The following is a 25,651-nucleotide window of genomic DNA, read 5'->3' as shown; positions in this document are numbered from 1 at the left end:
AAGATGAACAAGTCACGATATGCTCCTTAATTATTAGCGTAAAAGCATACAGTATGTAGACTAAAATATTCACATAACAAACTATGTTGTTTTATATATTCCCGATGAGGCTATTCTTGGTCAACTACTTAACGAAAACTCACTGCCAGCCAGAAAGGTCAAGGACCGGAAGTGCCAAATAAATACTGCTAAGCCAACTATGGTTCGACGTTCTTCATTGCTTTAGCCTCTAGGCTTGCTGTTTATTCCGCCAGGTCCTGCTATCTTTACTCGATGACAACCTAGAAAGAAATTTCTGAATTCTTATCCGGGTAAGGGTGTTACAAGCTGATTAGAAAAGTAAAAGTTCGTTAGCTTGGCAACGGCCGCGCGCGTGTCGCATACTCAGCGGTATGGTATGCGGTTTTGGCCCGCATGTTCAATCAGATGTATTTCAAACCTCTTTTTCCATTTTACTGACCCATTTATAGGAAATAATATGACACAATGAAGAAGAATTCTGAGAAAAATTATTATTGTTTAAGTTCTGATTCTGAGAAAAGAGAGAGAATATTGATTCTGCTGACGCGATTGATGGCGTCATTAAAATAGAAAGTTGATGATGCATGACAGGGACTTTCCCGAGGAAATGTGTCGTCATATGTTGATGGTCGGATCTTTCTCACCGATCGCAAGCTTCACATTTTGTCCTCACAATTTTGAAACATTTCCCAAAAATTTTCTTTAATTGTGAAGTAATTAGTGTTGTATTTCATAATGTCCGCAAGCGTGACTAGTCACGTCACCTTCATTTAATGTAAAGCTCGTCACCAAAGCAAGATAGTTCGAACTTCCGAGTTGATGGTTGTTCCTTGCTGATTGTTCTGCCTTTCGTTTTATTGCAGTATTTGATAGATACTAGAAATTAGATTCCAGAATAATCTTATTTGTCGACTTATTGTTTTTGCTTTTTTTTGGGTCTTTGTGGATCTTTCTCTTGTTTGTTTAAACGTCTGATGAGGCACCACCTAAAACACTCTATATCAGTGAAATGTATAGGAGCAATCCTCGCAGTAATGAACACTACTTATGTGGTGGTGGAAATAAGGCCTGAAAAAAATTCAGGCCTGTACGGGATTTAAACCCACGACCTCTGTGATACTGGTGCAGTGCTCTACCAACTGAGCTAACAAACCAACTGATAGCTGGTCATTATGTTGGTTCGTATTAATCCCGTGAATATATGAAAATCGTTCCGAGCACATTTTTGTCCCAAAAACCATAAAAATGTGGTGATCGGCTTGGAGACAGAAGACCACCATCTTCCCTTTCGGATGGAGGTACAAAAACATTAGTTGACCTTCTTCCTCTTCTTCTGCTTTTTTCCACGATCTCCCTGCAAACCTTTGCTCAATACTTTGAGCATATCCATTCTGGCATTGTAATTAAAACCAGGACTGTAAAGTAGATCCTTGAGGTCACCGCCTTTTTTTTACTGCAGGGAGTACAAAAACATTAGTTGACCTTCTTCGTCTTCCACCATCTACCTGCAGACCACGGTCTGTCAATGCTTTGAGAAGAAAAGGTAACCAATTGATACAATCACACTTCGAAGCAGACCACCGCGCTATGTTTTTTTGGCATTATTTTTATTTCATGTTGATTTTGCACAGTCATTTCAAGGTCTGCTTTCTGACTTGGCGTCAACATGCTTTTAGGGAGGCTTGACAAATCATACAACTACCACCAATCATGCCTTTTCCAAATATCAATTTCATTGTTACACCACTCAAACCACTTGGAGCACCTGTTGCTGGTGCTTATGCAGTTTTTTTAGCCAATAGCATTGCAACTGGTGCCAGTTTTGGCAATAAACCAACGACAGGGAGCCAAATAGTGCACCACCTTGTCTTGCTACTTTAATTTTCTCACTTGTGTTTAGATATTTTGATGTAAACACCTTCGTTATCATGCATTTTTTTCTATATCTTCTTTATCTGTGTCTTTGTCAGCATCAATTCATCTGAACCATTTAGTGCATTATGCGCCAGTCTTAATGTGATGGCTGAATTATCACGGATGGCGTTTGCTAGTTTTGCTTTCTGATTATCACTCACCATGTGCAACGTAACTAGTCATATCTCGTATATGATATTTGTTACTTATAACCCACCCATTAATTTTGGCGCGATTTTATTGGTTACTTTACGTCACGTGGTGCAAGATCACAAGACAGTTATCACGCAATAACCCCCGTCCGCGTCGATATTTGTCCTCAGATTTTTTCCGTGAAAAAGAAACATAGTCAACACAAGAGTTTTAACTTTTCCGTTCTCCTAATTACATGGAAGGAAACCAAACTCGTTTTTTTGAGTCTAGCGATAGTGGCATTATATAAAGGAGCTCTCTAGTCAAGTTTTTGAACAGCACGTCGGAAAATGTGAACGAAAAGCGCCAAGTTTTCGAGCTTTTGATCTAAGGGACGTTATGAGAGCTAATTTCAAATGACAGCTTGTCAAGTTTTGGTCCAATCACACTGAAAATAAACTTATATAAACCATAGTTCGTAGAGTAACTATGTATAAACCAATCAAATGTACTTGCTTGCTTGCGTCAATCACGCGCATTCGCCATCAGATCACCACTGGCCTTTTTACTGTGTTTACGCGCAGTTTAATTGCGATGTCAAAATTAATGGGAGGGTTATAAAATAAATAAACGCCGTTCTGGCCTGCTGGTATGTCGGCTGATAATGTCCTTGGCTGAAAGTTTGTCCTCCAAATTTCATATTTGCCCTCGAAGGTTCGCTTCTCGGCAAAATATTCATTTTTCGGACAATCTCTCAGCCGCGGACATTATCAGCCGACGTACCAGCCGCCCGACGGGGTTTATTTACTAAATAATTTCGCATTTTATGAAATATACTTAAAAATGAATCGTCTAGATGGAGTGTCTATATACTACACAGCATCTTATTGTGTTTTTGCTATTTTGATATTTCCCTAAGGTCGTAGTAATAGCAAGTATGATAAATATTGTATTTCTTACAATATTTTGATATTGTTGTAATGACGGGCTACTGATTTGTGCTCTGAGTATCAGTTTGTTGTTCTCAGTTCGCAGTTTTACTCCCTGCTCATTGAGTACAACAGCATATATTGTATAAGCTGTAGCCGTTGTTCCTGAAAGCTCACATTTGAATTGAATCTGTTTTTTTCCATCTCTGATATATAAATTCTGTTTTTTAAGATCGAAATACACGAATGAAAAGAGTGTCTGAAAGTTTGATCTTGTCAGAAGAGTGCCCTCACGGTTTTCTTTATCCTTCTAAGTATTTTAGAATGTTTCTTTAGACTCTTGTAAGATCAGTTGCCATCGCCAACTACAACATGACAATTCATCATTCTTCGTGGATCTGTGCTCACACTGACTGTGTCTCAAAGAATCAGGAAAATATTCTAAAGTAGTAGTCCTGTTTCGAATTCGTGAATGATTTAGAAGATATCTCGCAATGACTCACTGCTTTACATAGAGCAGAGATTAATTGGAAGTTTCATCTGTAAGTGTAAAAATGCTTTAATTCCCAAAATAATGAGGATACCTTAACTGCTTTTTCTGGAATTATGGCAAACAGCCTTAATGTTCCTTTAAAACTATTTGGTTGAAAGAATTAAAAAGATATCGAATTGGGGAGAGGACAATATCTGCGATTGTAGAAGAAACATGTCAAGCACCGTATGAAGTTTTGAAAGACAAATATTTAAAGGTACAACTTTAATTTTTGACATATGTATAAATAGAACATAGCAAAAATAATATATAGGCAGACCACAGTTGTTCAATAATAAAAAGGTTCACCCAGGCTAGCCAACTACTTGCAGTGTTCAAAAGTGGTCATCTCTGTAAGATACACTGTTCTCAGATACAGTGAAATATATAAAGTTCATATATTTTGAACTGCGGTATTAGATGCGTATGATGCACGATCCTCGCAGTAGATAGCGCTATTTAAGCAATAGCGAAAATCAGACCTGAAAAAAATCAGGCCTGTACGGGATTCGAACCACTGACCTCTGCGATACTAGTGCAGCGCTCTACCAATTGAGCTAACAAGCCAACTGGGAGCAGGCCGTTAAGTTGGTTCGTAATAAACCCGTGAAAGTGATTTCACTGTTTTCTGTAAATACTTTTAATTTTCATTAACTGGACTATCAAAAAATGTCTTGATTTCTTCAATACTTACCAATTCAAAATTTGATACTGTTGCCCGAGTTGCTACATGAGGTGTTAAAAACTGCAGTTTTTCAAGTATCCACTGAGTGAGTTTTGTTTGATTTTTTCTTGCACTTCCACTAGGTAGAATGAATAACATATATTTACCAAAACATTCAACTAGCGCAGTGGCTGTGTGTTGAGTACCCTGGGTATGTGTTGAGAGAAGATTACAAGACTGACAAATTCTTTTTGATGGTCAAGACTCAAGCAGTGGGCTCAAGACTCAAGAGGTAGAGGGAACAGGTGGCACTTAGAAAATTTTGCTGATGAGATCTGCACATCTTCCTGGGTATTGTTTTCACCTCTTTTCTAATGCCCAATATCAAATGAATGCAATTTTTCTAAAGCTGGTTGACAACAATGATATTTCATTGATTTTTTTCTCTAAAGCTGGCTATCATTTTGAGGGAAAAATTCTAACACGAGGTGAAACAATATATTTCTAATGCGCACATTCCCATACAAGTAAAAGTCAAATCCCTCCCCCCCCAGGGTTCAATCATATTTAAAATAAGTAACCAAGGTTCAATCAATCCTAAAATTGGCAAATTCTTGAAGTTGATAAAAAACTCGAGGGAAATACCAAAACAAAAGCAGTATCACTTCCTTTGACAGTCAATGAGTCGTTTACGACTTAACTGCACACCAAAGAAAATGTTGAATGTGTGGTGAATTTCGTGGACGGCAGTGTAAATATCAACATATAGAATTTTAATACTGGGCTCATTAATATGCTTTGGCCTAGGCCTATAACTTAGACTTTTTCTTAATTGTTGTTCCAAGCTTCTCGGCGAGCTCTTGGAGGGCTTTATCCCGCAACTCACGATTCTTGAATGCAGCGCATCTTACGTCGTAGAGGCATGGATAATCAGGCCAAAATTCAACCAATTTACCTTCTTAAACAGCTTCAGCAACTATCGAACTGTTTTCCGCCATTTTTTAAGTTTATGTATGAAACGAACGCATGTGCATTCGTTTCGATGAAACAAACGCATGCGCATTCGCATCGATCACTCCGCTGATAGCTCAGAACGCGCGCTCACTGTGAGGAAATGTTCACTCGTGCCCAAAATTATTCAACATGTTGAATATCCGACGCTAATGGCACGCGTGACCAAAATCGCAGAAAAAGTCACCGCACACTTGAGGAAACGGCGTAAGGCAAGAGCACGAGTGACGCTCAGCTCAGCTGATAACTCAAGTGTGCGCCGGGCTTAACTCATGCAGTTTACCCCTGACAGAACAGTGCACTCACAGAATACACCGCGACACTTTTGGATTTTTACAGCTCCCTTTTCATTTCATCATAGGAAAAGGAAAGCTGAATGCCAAATCCAAATTATCTTTTACCCCGAAATATTTTCTTTTCGTATCAGCTTTTTGATCCGTTCCCATGGATCTAAAAGCTTTTTAGAATGTTTACATGCACCCTCATTTCAAATGGCGCAGTCTTATTATATTTCACAATATCAAGCACTTTCCATGTCAAGTTCTTATTTGGTCTCTGTCTTTAACTGGTAATCGGAGAGCAACTGCTTAACAAACCTGTTACATGTTTATCAAATTATTTAGACTCAGCCAGATCTCCCAGAAAGAGTGATGCTCAAATGAATTTTCTAAAATTTGCTCTTGCACCCTTGTTCCCGCTGCGTTAAAGACCTTTCGCCTAGATTGTGCTAGCATAAATTCTGGCATAGTTTAGAAAAACGAGCGTACATTTTCCCCTTTTTATATAAGCACTGCTAGCGTAGTCAGCATATTTTCATTTTAATCGAAGGGAACGTTATCAAAGTCACGACTTGCTTCGTATCTAAAAATTGATCATTTTTAAGATAGGTCTGTCGTTCAGTTTATTTTACAATTTTTTTGGGGGGGAAGAAGATCACCACGTCGTTTGTCGTTTAAAGCCGAATTGGACGCACCGAAAGTTAAATTCCATCGGTCCCAGTTACCGCATCACAGGCAATAAAATAGCGGTAGTTAGATAGAAGTGTTTTATCAGAGCAAGTGTACAACTCAATTTTAAAAAACCAGCATGATTGTAAGCATGATTTGGGAAAAAGTAGGCAACAGACTACTTTTATTTGCACGGTCTGTTAGGTCTCTCTCTCCCTTCTTCTGGAAAAATAAACAGAATGGACCGTTATAAAGCAGCGGGAGTCTAGGACTTCACCATTTTATATGCCTTAGTGTGGGTATGACCTTCTGCATAATATTGGACTTTTTGTTGTGATAACGCTTATCTCTAATCTAGGATTAACAGATGAACGTGTTCTTGAATTCCCTTCCAAATAGCAAGAAAATCGTAATTCTGAGAAATTCCCTTTAAAGGTAAAGTTAAAACTCTCTTTCAAGAAATCAAACAGTAAGATAAGATAGTTAATTAATTTGGACTCACTCAGAACCGCGTTTTAAACAATTACGGTACTTACGACGAGTTCGAGTGCGTTCAATTTTTTTTCAAAGAGAAAATAGCGCATACAACCTTGTTTTGTGACACCTTTATTTAAGGGACAGAAACGAACAAAAACAACTCTGATTAAAGAACATTTAATATGAAACAGAGAATGTACCTGAAAGAGGAATGCATTGTACGTAAAAAGTAAAAATTCACCTGCAAGATTTCAAGTCGTATGAGTAAACTGACGTTTTCAGCGAAGACCCACGTTTTTAGAGTGAGTTTCGTAAAACCAAAGTCATCACAATGGCCAATCAGAAGAAAGGAAAATACCTGTAAGAGTCAATGAGAACTCAAGTTGAAAAAAAAAACAAAACAAAAAAACAAAAACAAACAAAAAGAAATTCCCAATGCGCGGGACTACGGAAGAGACCAAGTGGTGATTGGTTTTAGCTTTGCATCTGATTGGTTGAGAGAATGGCACGATTTTTCTGGACTAATTACAGAGCAAGCTATAGCAAGCGAAAAAAAAAAGTAATCCCGGATCACTCGATACGCGATTGGAATTGTTCTGATGAGAGGTTTCAGCTTCAATTCTCTATCAAAAACTGTTTCAGATGACATATTTTGGTCTTTTAAAAAGTTATGATTGAAACGGCCAGATTCCTGGTGACCTTCTGTTTTAATTGAATACTAGGGAGAGTCCAGTAATTGTATTTCTAATACAGATTCAACTATGCTCACTTTTTATTGTGTAGAAGGTTTACATTGAATTAGTCTTAAACACGAAAGAAGAGACCGTCGGGAAAAATGTTGAAAACTCTTGGCCAGGCCTTAAACTTTAAGGTTTCTGGGGCTTTGGTTAGTCTGCCACAATTTAAACATAAATATAAATTACGCCTTGAAAACAATACACGAGGGAGTATCAACGTTTGTAGACATGCTAGGGGTCTTTTAACAAAGTAACTGTTGCATTATGTCACATGTCAGAAGAGAAAAAGCAAAACGTCGAGAAATATATCTGCTGAGAAGGGACAGCTACAGTTGCAGGGAAGCCAAAAAAAGGCTGAGGCAAATAATTAATCTGTCAGATGATAAAACATCGTGATGGTTTGCCATAGTACAGATCAGTATTGTTTAATCATTTCATTAGAAGCTAGTCAGCATTTTAACATTTTTGCTAGTCATTGTTATAATCATTAGAAGCTAGTGAGTGTTTTAAAATTAATCGCTCTGGAGTGTGAGCACAACCCCGCATTAGAAGAAAAGCATATTTTTTGCAACGGGTTTGGAAGAAATTGCCTGTCAGCTGACTATATATTTAGTTGGAATTCCAATTTAGCTTCGAAAGCCAGTGGCAGCTCATCTGTCGGGCTCTCTGCCTAGGAAGGGGATAGAATAATGATCTACGAAATCACTTTTAGAAATATCAAAGAAAAGACGAGATCACGAATGTAATTTACGAAATATTTATTTTAAATGCTGATACCTTAAAATACATAATTCTCAGTCAAGCAACAACTATTCAGTAACAAAACACATCACACCTAGAATTAGGACCGAGACAGGCAAAAATCAGTGAGATATCTAAACTAACTTCTAAGTCGCTTCTCAAAAAATGAGAGTCTTTTTCCTTAGAGTACTTCGAAGAACTAAGAAATGACTATGATAAGTAACAATAGCTGGGAAAGCTGATGCGTTCTTCGTACCGAAACACAGCAACGGCTGAGAAAGGAACACACGAAGATCGCGAATATCTTAAACCTTCATTCCATTAGTCTTAAGCCGGTTCATTCTCTAAATAATCCTCTGGCAAAAGATTATATAACCCTTCCGCGTTTTTTTCCTTGTACTCGTCAACCGCCTCATTGATTTCTTTACTCATTCTCACCCTTGTCTCACCCGTAAATTGCTTTTCGTTTGTCGATCCTTTAAAAAAGTTGAAAAACAATCCAGGAATAACTCCGCTTAAAAAAAACGCAATTGTTGATGGGACTACTGAAATGGTCTTCTCATCAGTCACCATAAATATCGAGCAGAAAACCAAAAATAAAAATATCAAAATGATAGCCATTTTACCAAGCATGCGGTATGTTTCACGCCTGACTGGTAGGACTTTGTGATTCGAATTCGACGCTTCACTGCAAATGTGCCAAAATAGATCTTCTGGAATTTCACCGCTCCAATTCTCCGAAATCATTTTCTTCACCTCCTGGTAGCGCATTTGAAGGTCATAGTAGCAAAGATAAATGTTTGTGAAAGCAACGACAGAGAATGCCACATATGGGCCCACGACTGAAGCATTTAAGACTACACCAAAAATTACCAAACCAACCATGCGAGTTATAAATCGACAAGACAGGCCCCCTACGAAGCAGGCGTATAGATATAATAGGTTGATGAGTACACAGAAACAAATTAGAACCAAGAGAAAAACGAAGCGCCATGCCGATACCGGTACAATGTGTGTGCAAGATTCATGGTTTTCGTTACGTATTTGGTGGATCCCATTAAGACCGATAGGTAGTAATTGTTGAGCTTTCCTTGCACAAAAACAAAACAGAGTAATGATCGGTGAAAACCACGAAATGAACCCGATCGACCCGATTAACAATACAAAGAGGCATAGTCCTCCAAAAATGACACCCACAACTATGACTAAAAAAAGTTCCCAGAATAACACCCACAAAACAATGAAGGGGGTTTTAACTAGTTTACGCGGAGCAGCCATTTTCTCAATACAGCAATGTGTAAAGAACTCTATACACCTTGCGAGTACTTTTCGGTGAAAGGTAATTAAACAGGAAGCTAAATTGTAAATGTTTGCCGCTAATTTTGTTAAGTGTAAGATCATGTCCTCTCCCACTGATGTAGTATTTTCTTGGCAAATAAAGCATATCATGGGCCTAATTTCCTCATTGACCGTTATAAGGAAATCCTTAGGCTTTGAAAATAGGATCATAATCAAAGGAACGAAAACCATTAGTAGGCTACGTGTACCTTGAAAAAGGAAAGTATATGAAAACAATAGTCCCACTAGAAATGCATTTGTTTTTTCATCCACCTCCTCCATAAATTTGCTTTTTACAGTGTAATCTAATCCTAATCTTATGTACACAAAAATTTGAATAACACAGCACCAGAGAAATGCAAATTTAAAATGAAATGAAAATAATTCTGTACGTTCTTTGGTATAAGTTCTGAGAAAATAGGAGAAGGTAATTGGTTTTGGTTCGTCTAAATAAATCAAACTTTGCACATGTTTGTTTGACAGTTCATCTTCGCTAATTTGGAAATTAGCTCGCTGACTCTGAGTCGGAATGGCTACAACAGGAAATACATCGTTATTTTCTGCATTGATATTTGTTGAAGCTTGATCGATTGATTCGTACCTTCTTCTTTGTTGTCTTGTCTGTCCACTCTCGTTGACTGTTGATTTTGGCTCCGTTTCGCGACCCTCTTCTCTCTGAATTTGGGAATTCGCTTGCTGACTTTGAGTCGGAATGGGTAGGGTGAATAGAGGAACTAGATCGTTATTTTCTCCATCAGTACTTGCTGAGGCTTCGCGTCGCTCTTCTCTTTTACATTCCTCTTGAAGATCGAAAATGGAATCTGGCAGGAAAAGGAGAAACGCTGGACAATAAAACATCATCAGTACAGTCAAAATGTTGAGACTGCCATGAAAAGCTTTGAACCAACCGCCAACTTGAACATCCAGCTCACATTGAATTGAAGCAGACTCTTTGTTCGGCTCACAGCACTGGAATTTGACATTTCCCTCAAAGAAACTTAAGTGATCTTCGGCAATCGTCGCAACACAAACAACATCCCTCTCTGGAGGTTCACTTGACTTAGACTGTGTCTTATTCAGAATTGCTCTTCCTACTACCTTGTTTTGACATGACGAGTTCAAGTTCTCCAAGCATCCGCTTGGTTGATCTTCCAACAGCACATCCATACTTCGTTCTTGGTATTGAAGGAGACCCATGGACAAAATGTCATAATCATATGACAGAGACAACATTGGCTCGTTTAACGAACTCGCCCAAACCCATCTGTATGGGAAAAAGTAGTTTTCTGACTTCAAAGGACGGTAGCTGTCGTTACGAAACTTCAAATTCAAGTAGATTATTCTGACTCCCTTTTCCGAAGCTTTGACGCGAAATTCGGACTCAAACCCTTCTCTAACCGACAATGCTTTACACTGAGCCTCGCTGCAGTTCTCGGGCTTAGCTTGACAAGAAGTGAGAAAGAAAATGAGCACAGCGAAAGTAGCGATAGTCTCTACGGCCATCTTTTGATTAGAGTCAGACGGTAATCCAAGCTATCTGCCTTGTTTTCTGTTCCGTAGCCACGCAAGATCTAATATTTCATTCACTTTTTGCTGAATCCTGTCCTAAGGTCAAATCAAATAGACTAGTATCAGATGTCCACATCATTTACATGTGTCGGGAGGCTTTGAAGAATGAGGCATAACACAATAGATGCTATTCTTATTCAATGACATGTAAATGAGTGGCCGGGTATTCTGAAGTTTATCCCAGATGTCTCATAGCGCTGGTTTTTTTCTTGTTCCAAATACGTTGAATTGCTCGTTCAGGTTTTTAATTTTCGAGGGTTTTTCATGATCTCTTTAAGTTATGAGTGAAAAGAGGACAATAAATTAACCTCCAGCCAAGCAAAAGTAGGCACAGGCGGCTTCATTTACAGAAAGAAGCGAAAGTGGTGTTTTTTGTTTCTGTCATCACGTTGTCGTCAACGGCTTGGCTCCGTGACAATCTGATAACACTTAATCAAGAGCACTACTGAGAGCAGGTGTTACTAAACTGCAGATCAGCAAACCACGGAAATTCCGGAACCTCAGGAACCTTCGGAACCTACGGAACCATAATAATTTTTTTTTGTAAAAAAAAAGAAAAAGTGACAATGAAATCTAAAAATACTTTAACAATGTTTAAAATTTCGTTTTCAGGTATAAAGAAGATTAAGTTATATAAGAAATAAATTTTGATATTGTCTTAGACGTCCAACCACAGGAAGTGCAAGCTTACACAGTGAGCCTCCTTAAATTCGAGTATGCAAATACGTTTATGTTGCACAAATGGTGAAAAATTGGGATATCCATGAGGATGAACAGTCCTGCTTTCAACCTTAAAAAGATCTAGACTATCAACCACAGTCCAACCACAGTCCAACCACAGGAAGGGCAAGCTTACACAGTGAGCCTCCGTAAATTCGAATATGCAAATACGTTTATGTTGCACAAATGGTGAAAAATTGGGATATCCATGAGGATGAACAGTCCTGCTTTCAACCTTAAAAAGATCTAGACTATCAAAAGTGTTAGTGAAAAGAATAAAAAAAAATTGGATGGACCGGGCACTCGTCGAAGCTTGAGTTTTTTCACCCCTTCCCCCTCGCTTAATTAAACTGGAAGTGAGCTCTTAGTCTTCCGGTGTTGGAACTAGAAATTCAGTGCAATTTTTTTATTCTACCGAGTTAATGTGAGAGTTCAGTTTTCTTCTATCATCTATCTTGTTGACTGAGTGGACCAACGTACGAAAACACATTCACAGGCATTACAGCGGTGTTGTAGCATGTTCTATACACTGTAAATGGGCTCAGGCGCACTCGCTTGTTAAAGTTTGTTTTGTCTCCACCAAAAATCTGAAAAAAAACTACATCACCACAAAATTTTAAGTTTGTAAATCGTGGACACACTGCAGAACGGCAAATTTGTCAATCACAAAGAATTAGTCACAGGGAAATAAAAATTTAACAGTATTTGGGCTGGGAGACGCAGCTGGAATGTGACTTTGAGAGTAACGATATTGGTTGTTTTCCGAGTAACCTAAAAACTGATCGCGAGCACAGGGGGCCCAGACAAGCGACGAGTCTGGTTGTTTATTCGAAATATAAAGGAATGTATGGGAGAATATTGAAGAGTCTTCTTATCGTAAACTTATATCATGAAATGAAATGAAAATAACGTTTATTCAAACCTCTTGCAGAGAATGCTGAATTACAAGTTTATAATATTAACAAGAATTATAGGAGAAAAATGGGAGAAAACTGTACAAAATGCATTAAACTACATACAAGTAAAAGCAGCATGTACTTAAAAATGATAATAATACTAAAATGATAATAATGTTTATTATAAAAAAAACGAGTATGATTAAACTGGCAAGTACTTGACAATCACAAAGTTCTTAAAACGATCGGTGGACTTTTTTGAGTGATAGTGAGTACGATTTGATCTTAAATTGTAGCGGTCTGAAGATTTACGAACGTCGGCATACATTGCAGTATAAAGGGGTTGTCGTTATGAATACGACTTTTAAAGGATTCACAGGAAGCACTACGGCGTGCATCAAGGGTTTCAATACCGGCTAGCATTAGAGTACGAATGACCTGGCCAAATAATGGCGAGAGCACGCCTCTGCACTGACTCTAAGGTCTTAGATAAGTAGGACGGTAAATTGGCAAATGCAGTAGAGGCGTACTCAAGTATGGAACGTATTAGGCAGCAATAGATGTAGACGATATCTTCCGCTGGGACAGAACTTCTCCTGAGCTGCCTTAAAGCAAACAACCGTCAGTTAGCCTTCTTCAGCAGGTGGTCAACATGCGTCCCCCAGGAAAGGTCATTGGACAAGTTGACGCCTAAGAGCTTGAACGACGAGACCTCTTCTATAACAGCGCCCCCCCCCCCCCGATACGACCGGGGGAGCCTTGTAACTATTATACTGAAGGAAGTCAACAGTCATGCACTTACATTTAGTAGGATTAAGGCGCATGTTATTGGTGTTAGCAAAATAAGCACAGAAGGAGAATTTCCTTGGAAGAATTTCCATGATAGTTAAGTCATCAAGAAACTTGATACGCAAGCCTCAGGAAGCCATCAGGTCATTAACCATGCAAGCAAACAAAATAGGCTCTAAACGGGTACCCTGTGGTATCCCGCCGCACAAAGCTTGGGAACTAGAACTGACCGTACCTATGCGCGTAACCTGAGATCTACCTTGTAAGAACCACGCAAGCTAACGTACCAAACTGGCGTCTAGATTGAACTTAGATAGTTTTTCTATGAGGATTTTATGGTCTATTAATTCAAAACCCTTACGAAAGTCCGCGAAAAACAATCGTACAGCACAGTTCCCTTTATCGAGGGCTTCGAGAATCAAATGGAGTAGGCCGGGTAAAGAAGGGCTTGTTCCGTACTTTTCCCAGCAACCGCAAACTGCTTGACGTCAAGATCCGCTAGTATGGAAGGGAGAATCCTGGTGAGCGTGAACCCTTCTAATAACTTGGCCACTTGACAAGTAAGACTGATGGGGTGGATGTCCTCTTCTATTTTCATAGGTGGTGACGTCTTAGGCAGTGGGCGAACAATCGCTGACTTGAGAAGGGGAGGGAGGTACCCCTCGCTTAATGACGAGTTGTAAATGTCGGCAATAGCGGGAGCCAATTCAAAAGCGAAGGTCTTAAGAATAGAGATATCAAATTTTTTTAAATCATTTCAAAAATTAGAAAACAAACCTATTGTTTCTTTGATCAAATAATAATTTCTTGTCATATCAGGGGGCATTCTGAGGTGAGGCATATTTAAATAGAATCTAAAAAAATTAATGGAGAGTGACACCTCTAAATAATTCCCACGGATCTAAAGGGCTGTTTACTCATTCAAATGGTGCAATTTATTGTCAATACCGGGTGCTTCGTACATTATGTGTTGGGTAGAGTTATTTATATATGTAGAAAATATAAAAATGCCTTAGCGTTGAAAGATACACATCTAAAGAATCGAGCTTTATTTGTAACTGGTAATCAGTTTGGGGTACAATCATTCAGCTTTCTAGTTGATTGACAATCCGGATAAATGACTGGTGCGGATCATCAAAGAAGAAATAATTCACAGACAGTACTCTTGATTCATGCTCAAGTACATTTTGTATGAAACAATTTAATGATTCATTTGGTTGTCTAAATATTGTAGAACACCTGGGGTTGGCTATTTTTTCCTCTCTTTCCTGTGTAAACAATATACGGCAACATTTTCGGCAACACAGAAACTCATTTACACACCTTAGATGAAATCTCTTTAGCAATAAACGCGAGCTTTTAGCGTTCAATACCCACTACACTCTGATTTTTTGTCTATGAATTATTCTAGCGACTATGCTGTCTTACGATTCCATAGACACGTTAGCCCATGTTGTTTGTGTAAACTAACGTCAGAAAAATACTTCAGGTAAACTGAAGTACATTCCAGGGATGCTACGGTCAGGTGTTCTGCTTGACCCATTTTCAGGTCGCGAATTTTTGGACTGTCCATTCCCAACTTAGCGGTGTAAATCAAAAGTCTCTGTAACCGCTACCTCTCTTATGGTTATTCTTATTCAATGATTCGCAGATTGTGAAAAACGTCGTCACGTGATCATCAGACAACAGTGATTGACAATTCGAAGAAGGATTTAAAGAAGGAAAATGCTTAAGTGAGGCCAAAGAGCACTAACATGGCCCTCACTGTGGTTTTCGCTTTGTGCGTCATTTTCATCTCTTGCAATCACTGCCAAGCCGAACTAGAGAATCAAAGTTACGATCAGTGCAATCTATTGCTGGTGGAAAAACGCATTAATTTGTTCCTGAACTCCGTCTCAATGCTTCTGAGGAAGGCGTGAGAATGATCTACTTGAATTCGAAGATTGGGAACGAAAGTTACCATTCATTGGAGTCACCAAGACTGTTTCTCCCAGAGAAATGGGTCTGGGTGCATTCGATCGGCGAGCCCATGCTGTCTTTGCCATACGACTATGATATTTTATAATAATTAATAATAATTTAATATTTACATCGCGCAAATTAACATGTGGATATGATCAAATGCGCATCACAACACTTTTCGGGGGACTTTGGCCGGACTGCATCAGCAGTTTACAAACAATAGAAGGAAACTCATTTGAAGATGCCCCCTCCCCCTCAATTCCCAGTAAACAGGCCAGACCACATCACAGTAATCTCGTGAGTGGGTTCTTTAACGTCCCCTGCCTAACAATATTAACCAATTAATAGATGCAGGAGACGGGACCAAAGGTTTATTCGTCCTTATCCGAGATAGAATGTCTATCCATTTCTTGATATTATAGAAAGGTAGCGCATTCTCCTCAGTTATTTTAAGACATTGAGTGTTGGTCCGGCCGGGGCTCGAACCATCGACCTCGACCTCCCACACAACAGTCCAGCGCCCTAGCCAAATGAGCTAACCGGGAGGCTGACTCAGCAAGTACGAAGCAGGGATGCACCTTTGGTCGATCAGCCTGGTGGATGCCTAACAAGCTTGAACTTTTCGAGTCAAAGCAAGGTGGTCGCAGATGCTATTTTAAGTTATACAGCACTTGGCTCTGAAAAGACTACTGAGGCAGTCGTTCGTATCAAGATAACAGACACTGAAACTAGCGATCCGTTGGCATGGCTCTTTGATGGTAACGTCATTTACCAATGTTGCGGGAAAAAACCAGTATCGGCAGAAGAATGGTCTCTTGAGTGCAAGCTTAAAATCAAGCAAAGTTGCTGGCTCCAAAGTTTTCATTACATTCTTAACATTGTGACTTTTGTGCTATTTTTCTATTGGCCGGTGCTGCTTTGTGCTTTCCCAGACTCTATTTTCAGTTTGAAAAAGGAGTATGACAAGAAAGAAAATGCCTCAATCAGCGTGTACGAAATGGGTTCAACCAGTTCTAAGATAGATAAAAAGGGGTCACTCGACAGGTCAGTTTACTTTTAGACGATGCAGGCCCTATTAAGTGTTCGACTTTCTTTTCTGAATATATCACAAATTTTTCATATTCATTTTCCTTCAATGTGAAATTGGCTTTTTTGTCCTACTGCGTGATCCCAATAGTTTTTTACCTTGATTTAGGACTAACCTACAAGAGAAGGGATTTTGATGAACTATCACGCAAATCGCAAGCAATTCTTGGTTGGCAAACAATTTTGTTCACCTTCTGTACCGGCATTAAACTTGGGCTTCCACTCTCATACATTTTGTTGACAATTTTTTTGCGCCCAAAAGATTTTCGGCTCGACCGCAAATGTTGTTGCTTCGGTGAAGAAAGCAATCTTTTTCTTGGAGACTACTTAATAAATCATTTGGAAAAAATGCAAAAGAAAATTTATGAATGCACATTCAAGTTGATTAAAGGCAACAAAAACTTTTTAATAGGATTGTTGAATCACTGTAAGTGCTCGAATAGACAGGAAGGTCATATGAGTGTCAAAAAATGCATAAAAGAAGTTTTTCCTACTCTATACGAATTTATTGCAAATATCTTGGTCATACGAATTTGTGGCATATTTTTGGGAGCTCTGTGTTTCTGTGCCTCTTTTATAGTGTTGTAAATTTTCATAATCATATATTCACCACTTCTCTATCTTTTCACTGCGTTCTTTCGGAAGATCTCTAGAAAACCGTGTTCATGTTAAGCTGCATCTGGGTGGAATTGGCTGATAGGTTGGTATTTTTTGGGAATGTTACTGTTAATTAGCGTCATAGTTGCTTCTTCTTGTCGACTGATTGTGAGAATGTTTAGTTTCATTATTATGGGATTTATATTTAATGCAGAATTTGTAACGCCTTTTGTAACATTCTTACTTGCTGCATTAACAAACATTTACCTTTGCTACTACAACCTACAAATACGCTACCAGGATGTCAAACAAATGATTTCACAAAAGTTGCTGGAACAAAACAGTGACGACAATAATGAAAGGACCGACAAGGATTCGATCCCAGAAGATCTTTTCTGGCTCATTTGTGGTACAGATTCAGAATTAGAGCACAAAGTGTTACCAATTATACCTGAAATCATGCGCATGCTTCGTAACATGGGTCTTATTTTAGTCTTTTTATTTCTTTCTTGGTGCTCCATTATATTTTTAGGGGATACCTATAAAATTTCGTCGGTGGTCTCCACAATACTTGTGTTAGTAACCGGGGTGATTCCTGGATTTTTTTAAGGGTTTAATTAAAAAAAAAAAAACAAAACATTGAGAGGTCTAACAAGGAGAAAGATGTTAACAAAAATTGAAAATGCTGTCAAATATTATTTTAAAAGTGAGAAATGGAAAAGTAAAAGACGCAATTCTTCACCGATATGAAATAAAGAAGTCATATTCGTCAACGTTTGGAGCCTATGCTGATTTTTCCTTGCATCTCTACTCAATTTTTTTTTACAATGCGTTTCGCATCTCCCAAATGAAAATCTTATGTTTTTTTTCGGAAATACGCAGGCGAGAATTTAGAGTTGCATCAAGGAAAAAAACCCAGACAGTTAAAAAGAAAGTTAACAGGACAATTTACAAGCTACACGGTAATATCTTCTGAAAGAAAAAGGGTAATCTCTTCCATTTTCAGCAATTTTCATGGCTTGTTAAAGTGATTTACTCCATCTAATGGTTTTATATACGACCTGTAATATATCGGATGGAAGCTAATGGGTGCAATGGAGTGGTGGCGTTCTTGAATAAACGGATACTCTGTGTATTCTAATTTGAGTTAAATTGAAGGCAACACATCAAACACGCTTGATGATTGCTTGTTGAATACTTCGTGGAGCAAATCAAAGTACTTGCCTGCGTAGTTACTCTTAGCCTCCTTCAAGTGAATAGATAAAAAGATTCTGTTCATATTTTGCCAGTCCTCATCAGTTGGCACTACAGCGCAGCTGAGCATGAGGTTAATCAAGTTGTTTATCATATCGAAACACTCGTGTAAACGATCGCAGTCTCTTGACGCATATGTAAGAAAAAATCGGAAAGAACATTTTTTCAGCCAGTTGTAGACGTTTATAGGCATCGGTTATTAATTACTGTTGGCCATACATATTTGTACAGAGGTGGACATAAATTATAACGTTTGTTATTCACTGTAAAAGTATGGTATATATGGCTACAGAAAATAACCATTATTTGATTTTACTAGTGTCATGGTTGTATAGTAAGTGATTTTGTTTGCCTAAACGATAAGGTTTTATATCTCATAAATCCAGTGTGTGTTCCGCAATAAGTCATGAATAAATTCACGATCTGCCCCAGTTGCACTGATATTGGTAGAGATAATTCTATAGACGACCAGTCACTCCGTTTAAAGTCACATATAATCGTTAGTTATTAATCACCACTTGGAATACATTCTTGTACAGAGGTAAACATAAATTAGTAAGCATGTTATTTACTCTAAATGCATGCTATATATGGCTACTGAATAACTTAGGAATACGATGAATAACTTAGTAAATTTTACAAATGTAAATGCTATATCCTAAATGATCTTTGTTAATGGTCAGCAATATTTCTAATAAAACATTGAAAATTAATGATCTGCCTCATTTTCTCTGATATCGGTAAAGATGATTTTAATACTGAGACCAGATATCACTCCTCCAAGGTAGGCTGGGGGGGAGGAGGGCGCTAAAAATTATTTACGAGTGATGCTTTAATGAAAACCTTGAATTTACAGTGAAGTAGCTGATTCTTTGTCATAGTCAGTCTGAACTAATTACACAACAAGCCACAAATCGACTGTCAGGCCGGTCCAGTCCAGGTTCACTTCGAAGAACACGTAATTTTGACTAGTAAACTTTGGTGCTCAACTAAAAACGTCCAAGTTAATTGTTTATTTCGACTAAGGTGTCATGAATTCAATTAAAGCACCACAGCCCGAGCCTTTCTCAAAGTTCCTTTTTAACGGAAATCAATAATCGTTGCAGCTTCCCTCTTGGAAGATTAGAGACAAAAGAACAGCAACTGGGCGAGAGGAATATTTGGAATCTTCGTCATCCAGCCTCATGCCATTGTTACTGTTATTTTATCAAAATAAAAAGCAAATGTACTTCTACTTCAGCTTTATTTTTTAAGCTTACCACAAGGTAACGAAGGTGAAACTGTTATGGCAAGGAAAGAACCGTCTGTGATGAAAAGGCTACAAAAGAAGGGAGAGAACCGTCCTTCTCTAAAGCGTTCTACACTCAAACTTTTTTTCTTCGCACTCTTTCCCCATAGATTTGTGACTCAGGGAGCATACGATTGACTAAATATACAGCATTTCAGGTAGGCAAAGGAAAAATTATTTTGGCTTAGAAATCGTTTTCGATAGCTTGGATCCCCGAGTGCGTGTTACTTAAAAATCAAGAACAAGGCCATCGAGTTTTTGCTCCTTTCTTTGTGCCTTTTTACTTGCTTCTTGTAAAGCCTAACCCGAGAACTGCAGTGGTGCTCGGCACAAGCTTACGCTGGTTAAAAATGTGTTGGAGTCTTAATCCCACGTACCAGCATCGGAAAAGGGAGTTTGATGGTCTATAAAAATTCAACTGAGGGGAAGTAAGGAGCTCATGTACAGTTTAACTAAGCAAAGAGTTGGCAAACAAACAAACGCAACAAAGGTTGGAAACCCTTCTCCAACCGACAATGCTTTACACTGAGCCTCGCTGCAGTTCTCGGGCTTAGCTTGACAAGAAGTGAGAAAGAAAATGAGCACAGCGAAAGGAGCGATAGTCTCTACGGCCATCTTTTGATTAGAGTCAGACGGTAATCCAAGCTATCTGCCTTGTTTTCTGTTCTGTAGCCACGCAAGATCTAATATTTCATTCACTTTTTGCTGAGTCCTGTCATAAGGTCAAATCAAATAGAATAGTATCAGATGTCTCATAGCGCTGGTTTTTTTCTTGAGATACAATGCAATATATGAAGTTCATATATTGTGTACTGCGGTATTAAATACATATGATGCACGATCCTCGCAGTGGATAGCGCTTTCACGGGTTTATTACGAATCAACTTAACCTAGCTTGAGATATCAAAAAAGGATTGAGCCGATGATTTTACGACTATTAAACTGAAATCCATGTCAGCCTTCCTTTTTTCCCATCCATGCCTTCTTATGTTTTTTCTGAGTGTCTCTTCCCTCCCACTTCTAGGCGCTCTTTCGTGCCTTATGAGTCTGGAAAGAGGCAACGAATTTATCGACCTTACTTAAATTTCTCACCAGTACGAACCGGCCCTTTTTCCAATTCGGCGTCAATTCTGATATTACTCTTTAAATTGCAGACCTTTTTTTTTTTAAAAGAACAACACTCAATATTTGGTCAAATCGCTAATGGATTTCATATTCATGAAGTGTATAATGATAAAAATAGAACTCATAAAAACAGTCTGCCATGGAGCAGGTGCTCCATGGATTTAAATATTAAACCTCTATTGTTGAAAAAAAAAAAGAAAACAAATTTTTCATCATTCGTCTTTGTGTCTTAGATCACGAGGAAAATCATACTTAAACCTGTCGAGAGGTAGCTTGTCATCATCAAGCTTTCCGAAAAGCAGAGACAGAGTTGGTGATCAAGTAAAAAAAACCAAGCAAGGTAATTTCACAAATTGGCTGAAAAGTTTTAGTGCGTTTTGTGCTTCGATTGTTTATCAAAACCTGTACGCCCGCACCACGAATTTGCGTTTCAAATTTTCTGAAGCAAGCAGCAGTCTTCAAACCAGCAACGTCATCAGTAAAACCTTAAAAGAATACTTGTCCTTAAATAAAGTTATATATCGGAAATAGCTATCGTCCTTACCTTCTATTTGTCTTACGTTCCAATGGTTTTTATGGTAAAAGAACTTGGGGCCTTACCTACTGAAAACTGCGTGAAGGGTATCACGTCATCTAGATTTCTTTTTATTGCTTTCTTTAATTTTCTTTCTCTTCGCATTGGCCTTATTTGTGTGAAGGTTCGAGAGGATTTGAACAACTCGGTCGACCTTGGCAACTATTTTAAGAGCTATTTTTATTCCATGCCTATGCAGGCCTTTCAGCAGTCATGCCAGACTAAAATTTACTTTCACAACTAGTCATGACGATGGATTAATCTGAATGAGAATTTTTCTTATGCCTCCAACAATGATCTGTAAGAAAGTTCGAAATAAATCTCTTGGGCTTCTACATCAACAACTGCATTTGTAAGTTTCATTTGGACGCCACCTTTCTACTTCCTTTTGCCGTTGTAGATCAGTGAAGGTTAATCGATATAGAAAACCTTCAAAAGAAAAATGACTTGAAAAAAGGCTTTTAAAAACATTTCCAATTACCAGGATATCCCCAATGAACTAGCACTGTATTTTCTGTCTTACAGAATATTATGAACGTCCATAGCACCTCCCATGTTTGATTACTAATTTAACGTTCTTGGAAAAGTTATCGAGCTCTTCGCTAATCTCTCTCTCAAAAAGCCAACTGAGAGTTTTCTTTCTAGTCTTTCCTCATTATATCAGTGAAATTTAACAAAAATTCGAGGTTAGAAATCTCAACTTAAGAAAGGATCAAATTTGTATATAACTTCAATTGTCCAGGTAAACTATGCTCAAACATGTTTGTAGGAGCTTTGGTCTGAAGCTTTACGATAAAAAAGATTGGTTATTAAGTTAAAATACAAAACTAGATCAAGTAAGTTACCGATAAGCCGAGACCTAATAATTGCAAAGTAATCCACGCGTGTCGTTAACTGAGATGAATTAACATAAACCGAAAACAAAAGGAGCTTCCCTCTCGGGAAACATGTAACCAAAAAGTAGGTTATTTACTCAGTTGTTAGTGGTCGTTTAATTGAAAGTAACAACAAATCACAGATAAGTTGAATTTAATGTGTAAATAAATAGAACCATGCGTGACATAACAAAACATTCACCAGAGTTCAGAATCCTGTCTCAAACAATCGCTCTCTCTCAAAGTTATCGTAATCGATCATCAAGCCGAAAGTTCGTCGTTCTTCATACAACTTAGCGTTCAAACTAAAAGTCGTTGCTGAAGGAGAGGCCGTCGAGAACAACTCCGACATCGCGAGAGATTACGGAATCAGTGAATCGATGGTGCGTCGCTGGCGAAAAGATCAAGCGAACCTGTTTTATGGTGAGCTTAAAATGTCAGCAAAGCGAAAGACGATGGGCTGCTTTTCGCCAAAGTATCCTGAATTGGATCAAACACTACTGGACTGGTTTTCAGAGCAAGGGAGTCAAGGTAAGTCTTTCGCTTCTTTAAAACAATGAAAAGCTTCGATCAACTGATATCTGTCAGCTCGTGTTGCAATGTTTACACAAACCGTGGGAATGACCGCTTCTGATTGGCCAGTTTTTCATGTCGTCAAAACAAGTCAAACAATTGATCTGTGTTATCTTTTACAGGAATTGCTGTAAGCGGATTAATTCTACGGCTAAAAGCGAAGGAGTTGAGCAGTGATCCAGACTTCAGAGCCTCACTGGGTTGCTACCAGAGATGGAGAAAGCGCCAATCCATCAGCCTTCGCACTAGGACAACCCTGGCCCAGCGACTCCCACAAGATCTGGAAGAAAAGATCATCCAGTTCCATCGGTTCGCGATCGCACTTTGGCAGCGGTATGGCCATTCGCTCTCCAGGCTGTTCAAATATATGGATGAAACTCCTATGCGATTCGAGCTTCCGTCGAGCAGAACCAACAATGATTTACATGTACCTACCTTTCGTGATCTCGGAAATTTGTGTTTGTTGATAATCGCTCGGCTTACAGTCGAATAAACATTGAATTTCGAATCTTGTTAAGCACCCGTAAATATTTTTTGGCGAAAATACTCGGCTATAAGCCAAACCCCCTTCCTTGGCGAGAATTTACCTGTTCTCAGTTTAATTTGTTGGAAAAATCGCTCGGCTTATAGGCGAATAAATACGGTAAGTAGTTTTGCCTGTGTGACGAAAATTTTCAGAACATTTCGAGCATCGGTTCTTCACCAACCGACATATTACGCAACACGCCTCAGCGTTTTACGGCTCAGTTTTCAAGCGAAAAGCAAACCTTGAACCAGTGAAGTAATCAGAGCAACACAAAAATACTAATCTCAGCTGACATGGTTATGTTATCAAAAAATATATATCGCTGTTGCCTTCAACTTGTCTCCTTCTGAGTTTTGGGTGTGGAGGTTTCGAAGCCCTGAAACTCACGACTGAACTTTTTCTTAAATATCACGTGATGTAATTTCCCTCTTATGGGCTTATTTGGCTAAGCCAAACAAAACTATGGCCCGGTGATTGATCCGGTGACCAACCCCTGCACGTGAAAGGAACATGCACTATCGCCCGCGCTCTTGCCCAAGAACAGCGGTTACTAGGCCTTTTTTCGGTTGGAAGCTGTATGATCAGTCATGTGCTTTCAGACCTCCATACCAGATCTCCATAAACCAAAGACGCAAAACTTATCGAATTGCTCGAAAAAAGTTATCTTTTCTTTTTAATTACCTCCATATGTTTTGTTTTTTCGCTTTTTAAAAATATTTGGTTGGACGAGGAGGCGGTGGCTTTGGAAAGAAGTCCTCCTCATCTCTATACCCTGTCCCTTTCTTTCAAATAACGAATGTCCTGGCGAGACCAATATTTTTACCCCACCGTGTACTCAAGGAAGCATGGGTCCGAATCCGCCTTGAAACATTAACCCCGAAAATTCCCTTCTTCCAAGATCACTTATGCCAAAATATAGTTTCTCTTACTTCAAATATTTCTTGTTGGTTAAAAAATAATCCTTCACTCCACCTTTGAAAAGGCCCACTTGGTCATGGAGTGTTTTGAGGGATTTTTCCCTTTTAGTTTCAAGCTCAGAAATGCATGTTTCCAAAACAGCAGAAAACTAGTAATTGAAAAGTTGGAATACACTGGAAATGGAGATTTCAAGAAGGATTGAGCCGATGATTTTACGACTATCAAACTGAAATCCATATCAGCCTTGCTTTTTTCCCATCCATGCCTTCTTATGTTTTTCTGAGTGTCTCTCCCCTCCCACTTCTTGGCGCTCTTTCGTACCTTACGAGTCTGGAAAGAGGCGAGAGTTTCTTCGAAACTAATTTTCAATCCTAAGCTGGAACATTTCAGAAAAGGGTTACGCCTGGTCCAATTTTCTAGTGCTGAAATGATAACCAGCCATTAGATCTGTGAGTTACTTGGGCGTGTAATCTACAGCTGTGCTTGACAGTTCGGCAAATATTTCATTTCACCATTTAATAAAAATGAATGTTACTATCGCAAAAAATGAATTGTCAAAATACCGATCTGCATAACAAACAGTTATTCTAGGAATTAGCACAAGTGATTTAAATTTTCCGTAATGCTACTTTCCAAAGGCACTGAGCCAAATCGTATAACAAAAAAACTGATACGGTTAATGTTTGCTTTGCAACAAATCAGAACTATACAAGAGCACTGATGTTTTGACTCAATCAGTTTTATCTTAGAAAGCGTCCAGGATTGAAATTCACGATGGCGCTCTCTTGTAAAAGATTTCTTCTTCCAAGCATTGACCCTTTTTAAGGATTGCTTTGAATAAAGTAATCCTCCTTGGAAATTCGTTATGATTACGTTGTGTCGATTTGCTCATAATTGCATGAAAGCTTGCCAAATCCTTATTCCTGCCATAGTCAGGCAGAATATAATTTTAACATTATCACGTTAAGTATCGAAAATGAAATTTCCGTGGCCTACGCAATACTAGTCTAAATGCGCTGTTTGTAGAATTTTGTTTGCCTGTTTCGATCAAAGTTATATTTATTAAGTAAACAAACCAAACCTAGCTTGGCTGATAGTTTCGAAAACTTTTTAACTTCCTCAGCTTTCTATGCGGCCCATTAATTTTTTCGGAGGTAAAATATATCTTGAACCTCTAAAGTGGCTATATTTACACCTTTTTCAGTTCAACTGCGAGCTTCTGTATGTCTTAGCATTTTTACAAACGTCCTAAGATGTCCTCGATAAATAAGTGATGCATCTTCTGCTAGCTTCAAAAAACAATACGATCATAAGAGACATTTGCATACCATGCAAAATTCTCGGAAATGTTATTGCGCTATCCCACCGATCTTTTTTTTCTTTCTCTGTCTCTCTCTGTCTCTTGGTGTGCGTGTGTGTCTCTCGCTAGAAGAAAACAACCTTAAGTTTGCTATTT

At 38.5% G+C, this 25,651-nt stretch overlaps 3 protein-coding genes across 10 annotated transcripts in view; 1 reads left to right on the top strand and 2 right to left on the bottom strand.

Moving 5' to 3' along the window:
* Positions 1-25,651, bottom strand: part of LOC111342534 (uncharacterized) — a 35,911-nt gene that overhangs the window by 7,404 nt on the left and 2,856 nt on the right. For 2 of the 8 annotated variants that reach the window (XR_016002300.1, XR_016002297.1), the window contains one exon: positions 22,316-25,620. The gene's annotated coding sequence lies outside the window, so the exon portion shown is untranslated. Of the gene's footprint in view, positions 1-144; positions 282-4,222; positions 4,332-6,868; positions 6,986-11,399; positions 11,512-12,629; positions 14,139-22,315 lie in introns of those variants that run through there. The other 6 variants (XR_016002292.1, XR_016002293.1, XR_016002295.1 and 3 more) reach the window with 6 other exon arrangements.
* Positions 8,106-11,359, bottom strand: LOC148728708 (uncharacterized). The gene has a single exon (XM_088762660.1). The coding sequence runs from the start codon at positions 10,944-10,946 to the stop codon at positions 8,433-8,435; it is 2,514 nt and encodes an 837-aa protein (XP_088618786.1). The 5' UTR covers positions 10,947-11,359; the 3' UTR covers positions 8,106-8,432.
* LOC111342531 (uncharacterized) lies at positions 15,294-17,790 on the top strand (the record flags this gene model as incomplete). Its single annotated transcript, XM_088725020.1, has 3 exons — positions 15,294-15,476; positions 15,906-16,438; positions 17,200-17,790. Coding segments are annotated over 3 exons (1,188 nt in total), but the record flags the coding sequence as incomplete, so codon positions are not given.

Source organism: Stylophora pistillata, chromosome 6, assembly GCF_964205215.1.
Source record: "Stylophora pistillata chromosome 6, jaStyPist1.2, whole genome shotgun sequence".
Classification (NCBI taxonomy): domain Eukaryota; kingdom Metazoa; phylum Cnidaria; class Anthozoa; order Scleractinia; family Pocilloporidae; genus Stylophora; species Stylophora pistillata.
Note: the sequence above shows the minus strand (reverse complement) of the source record. Positions and strands in the feature narration are given on the sequence as shown.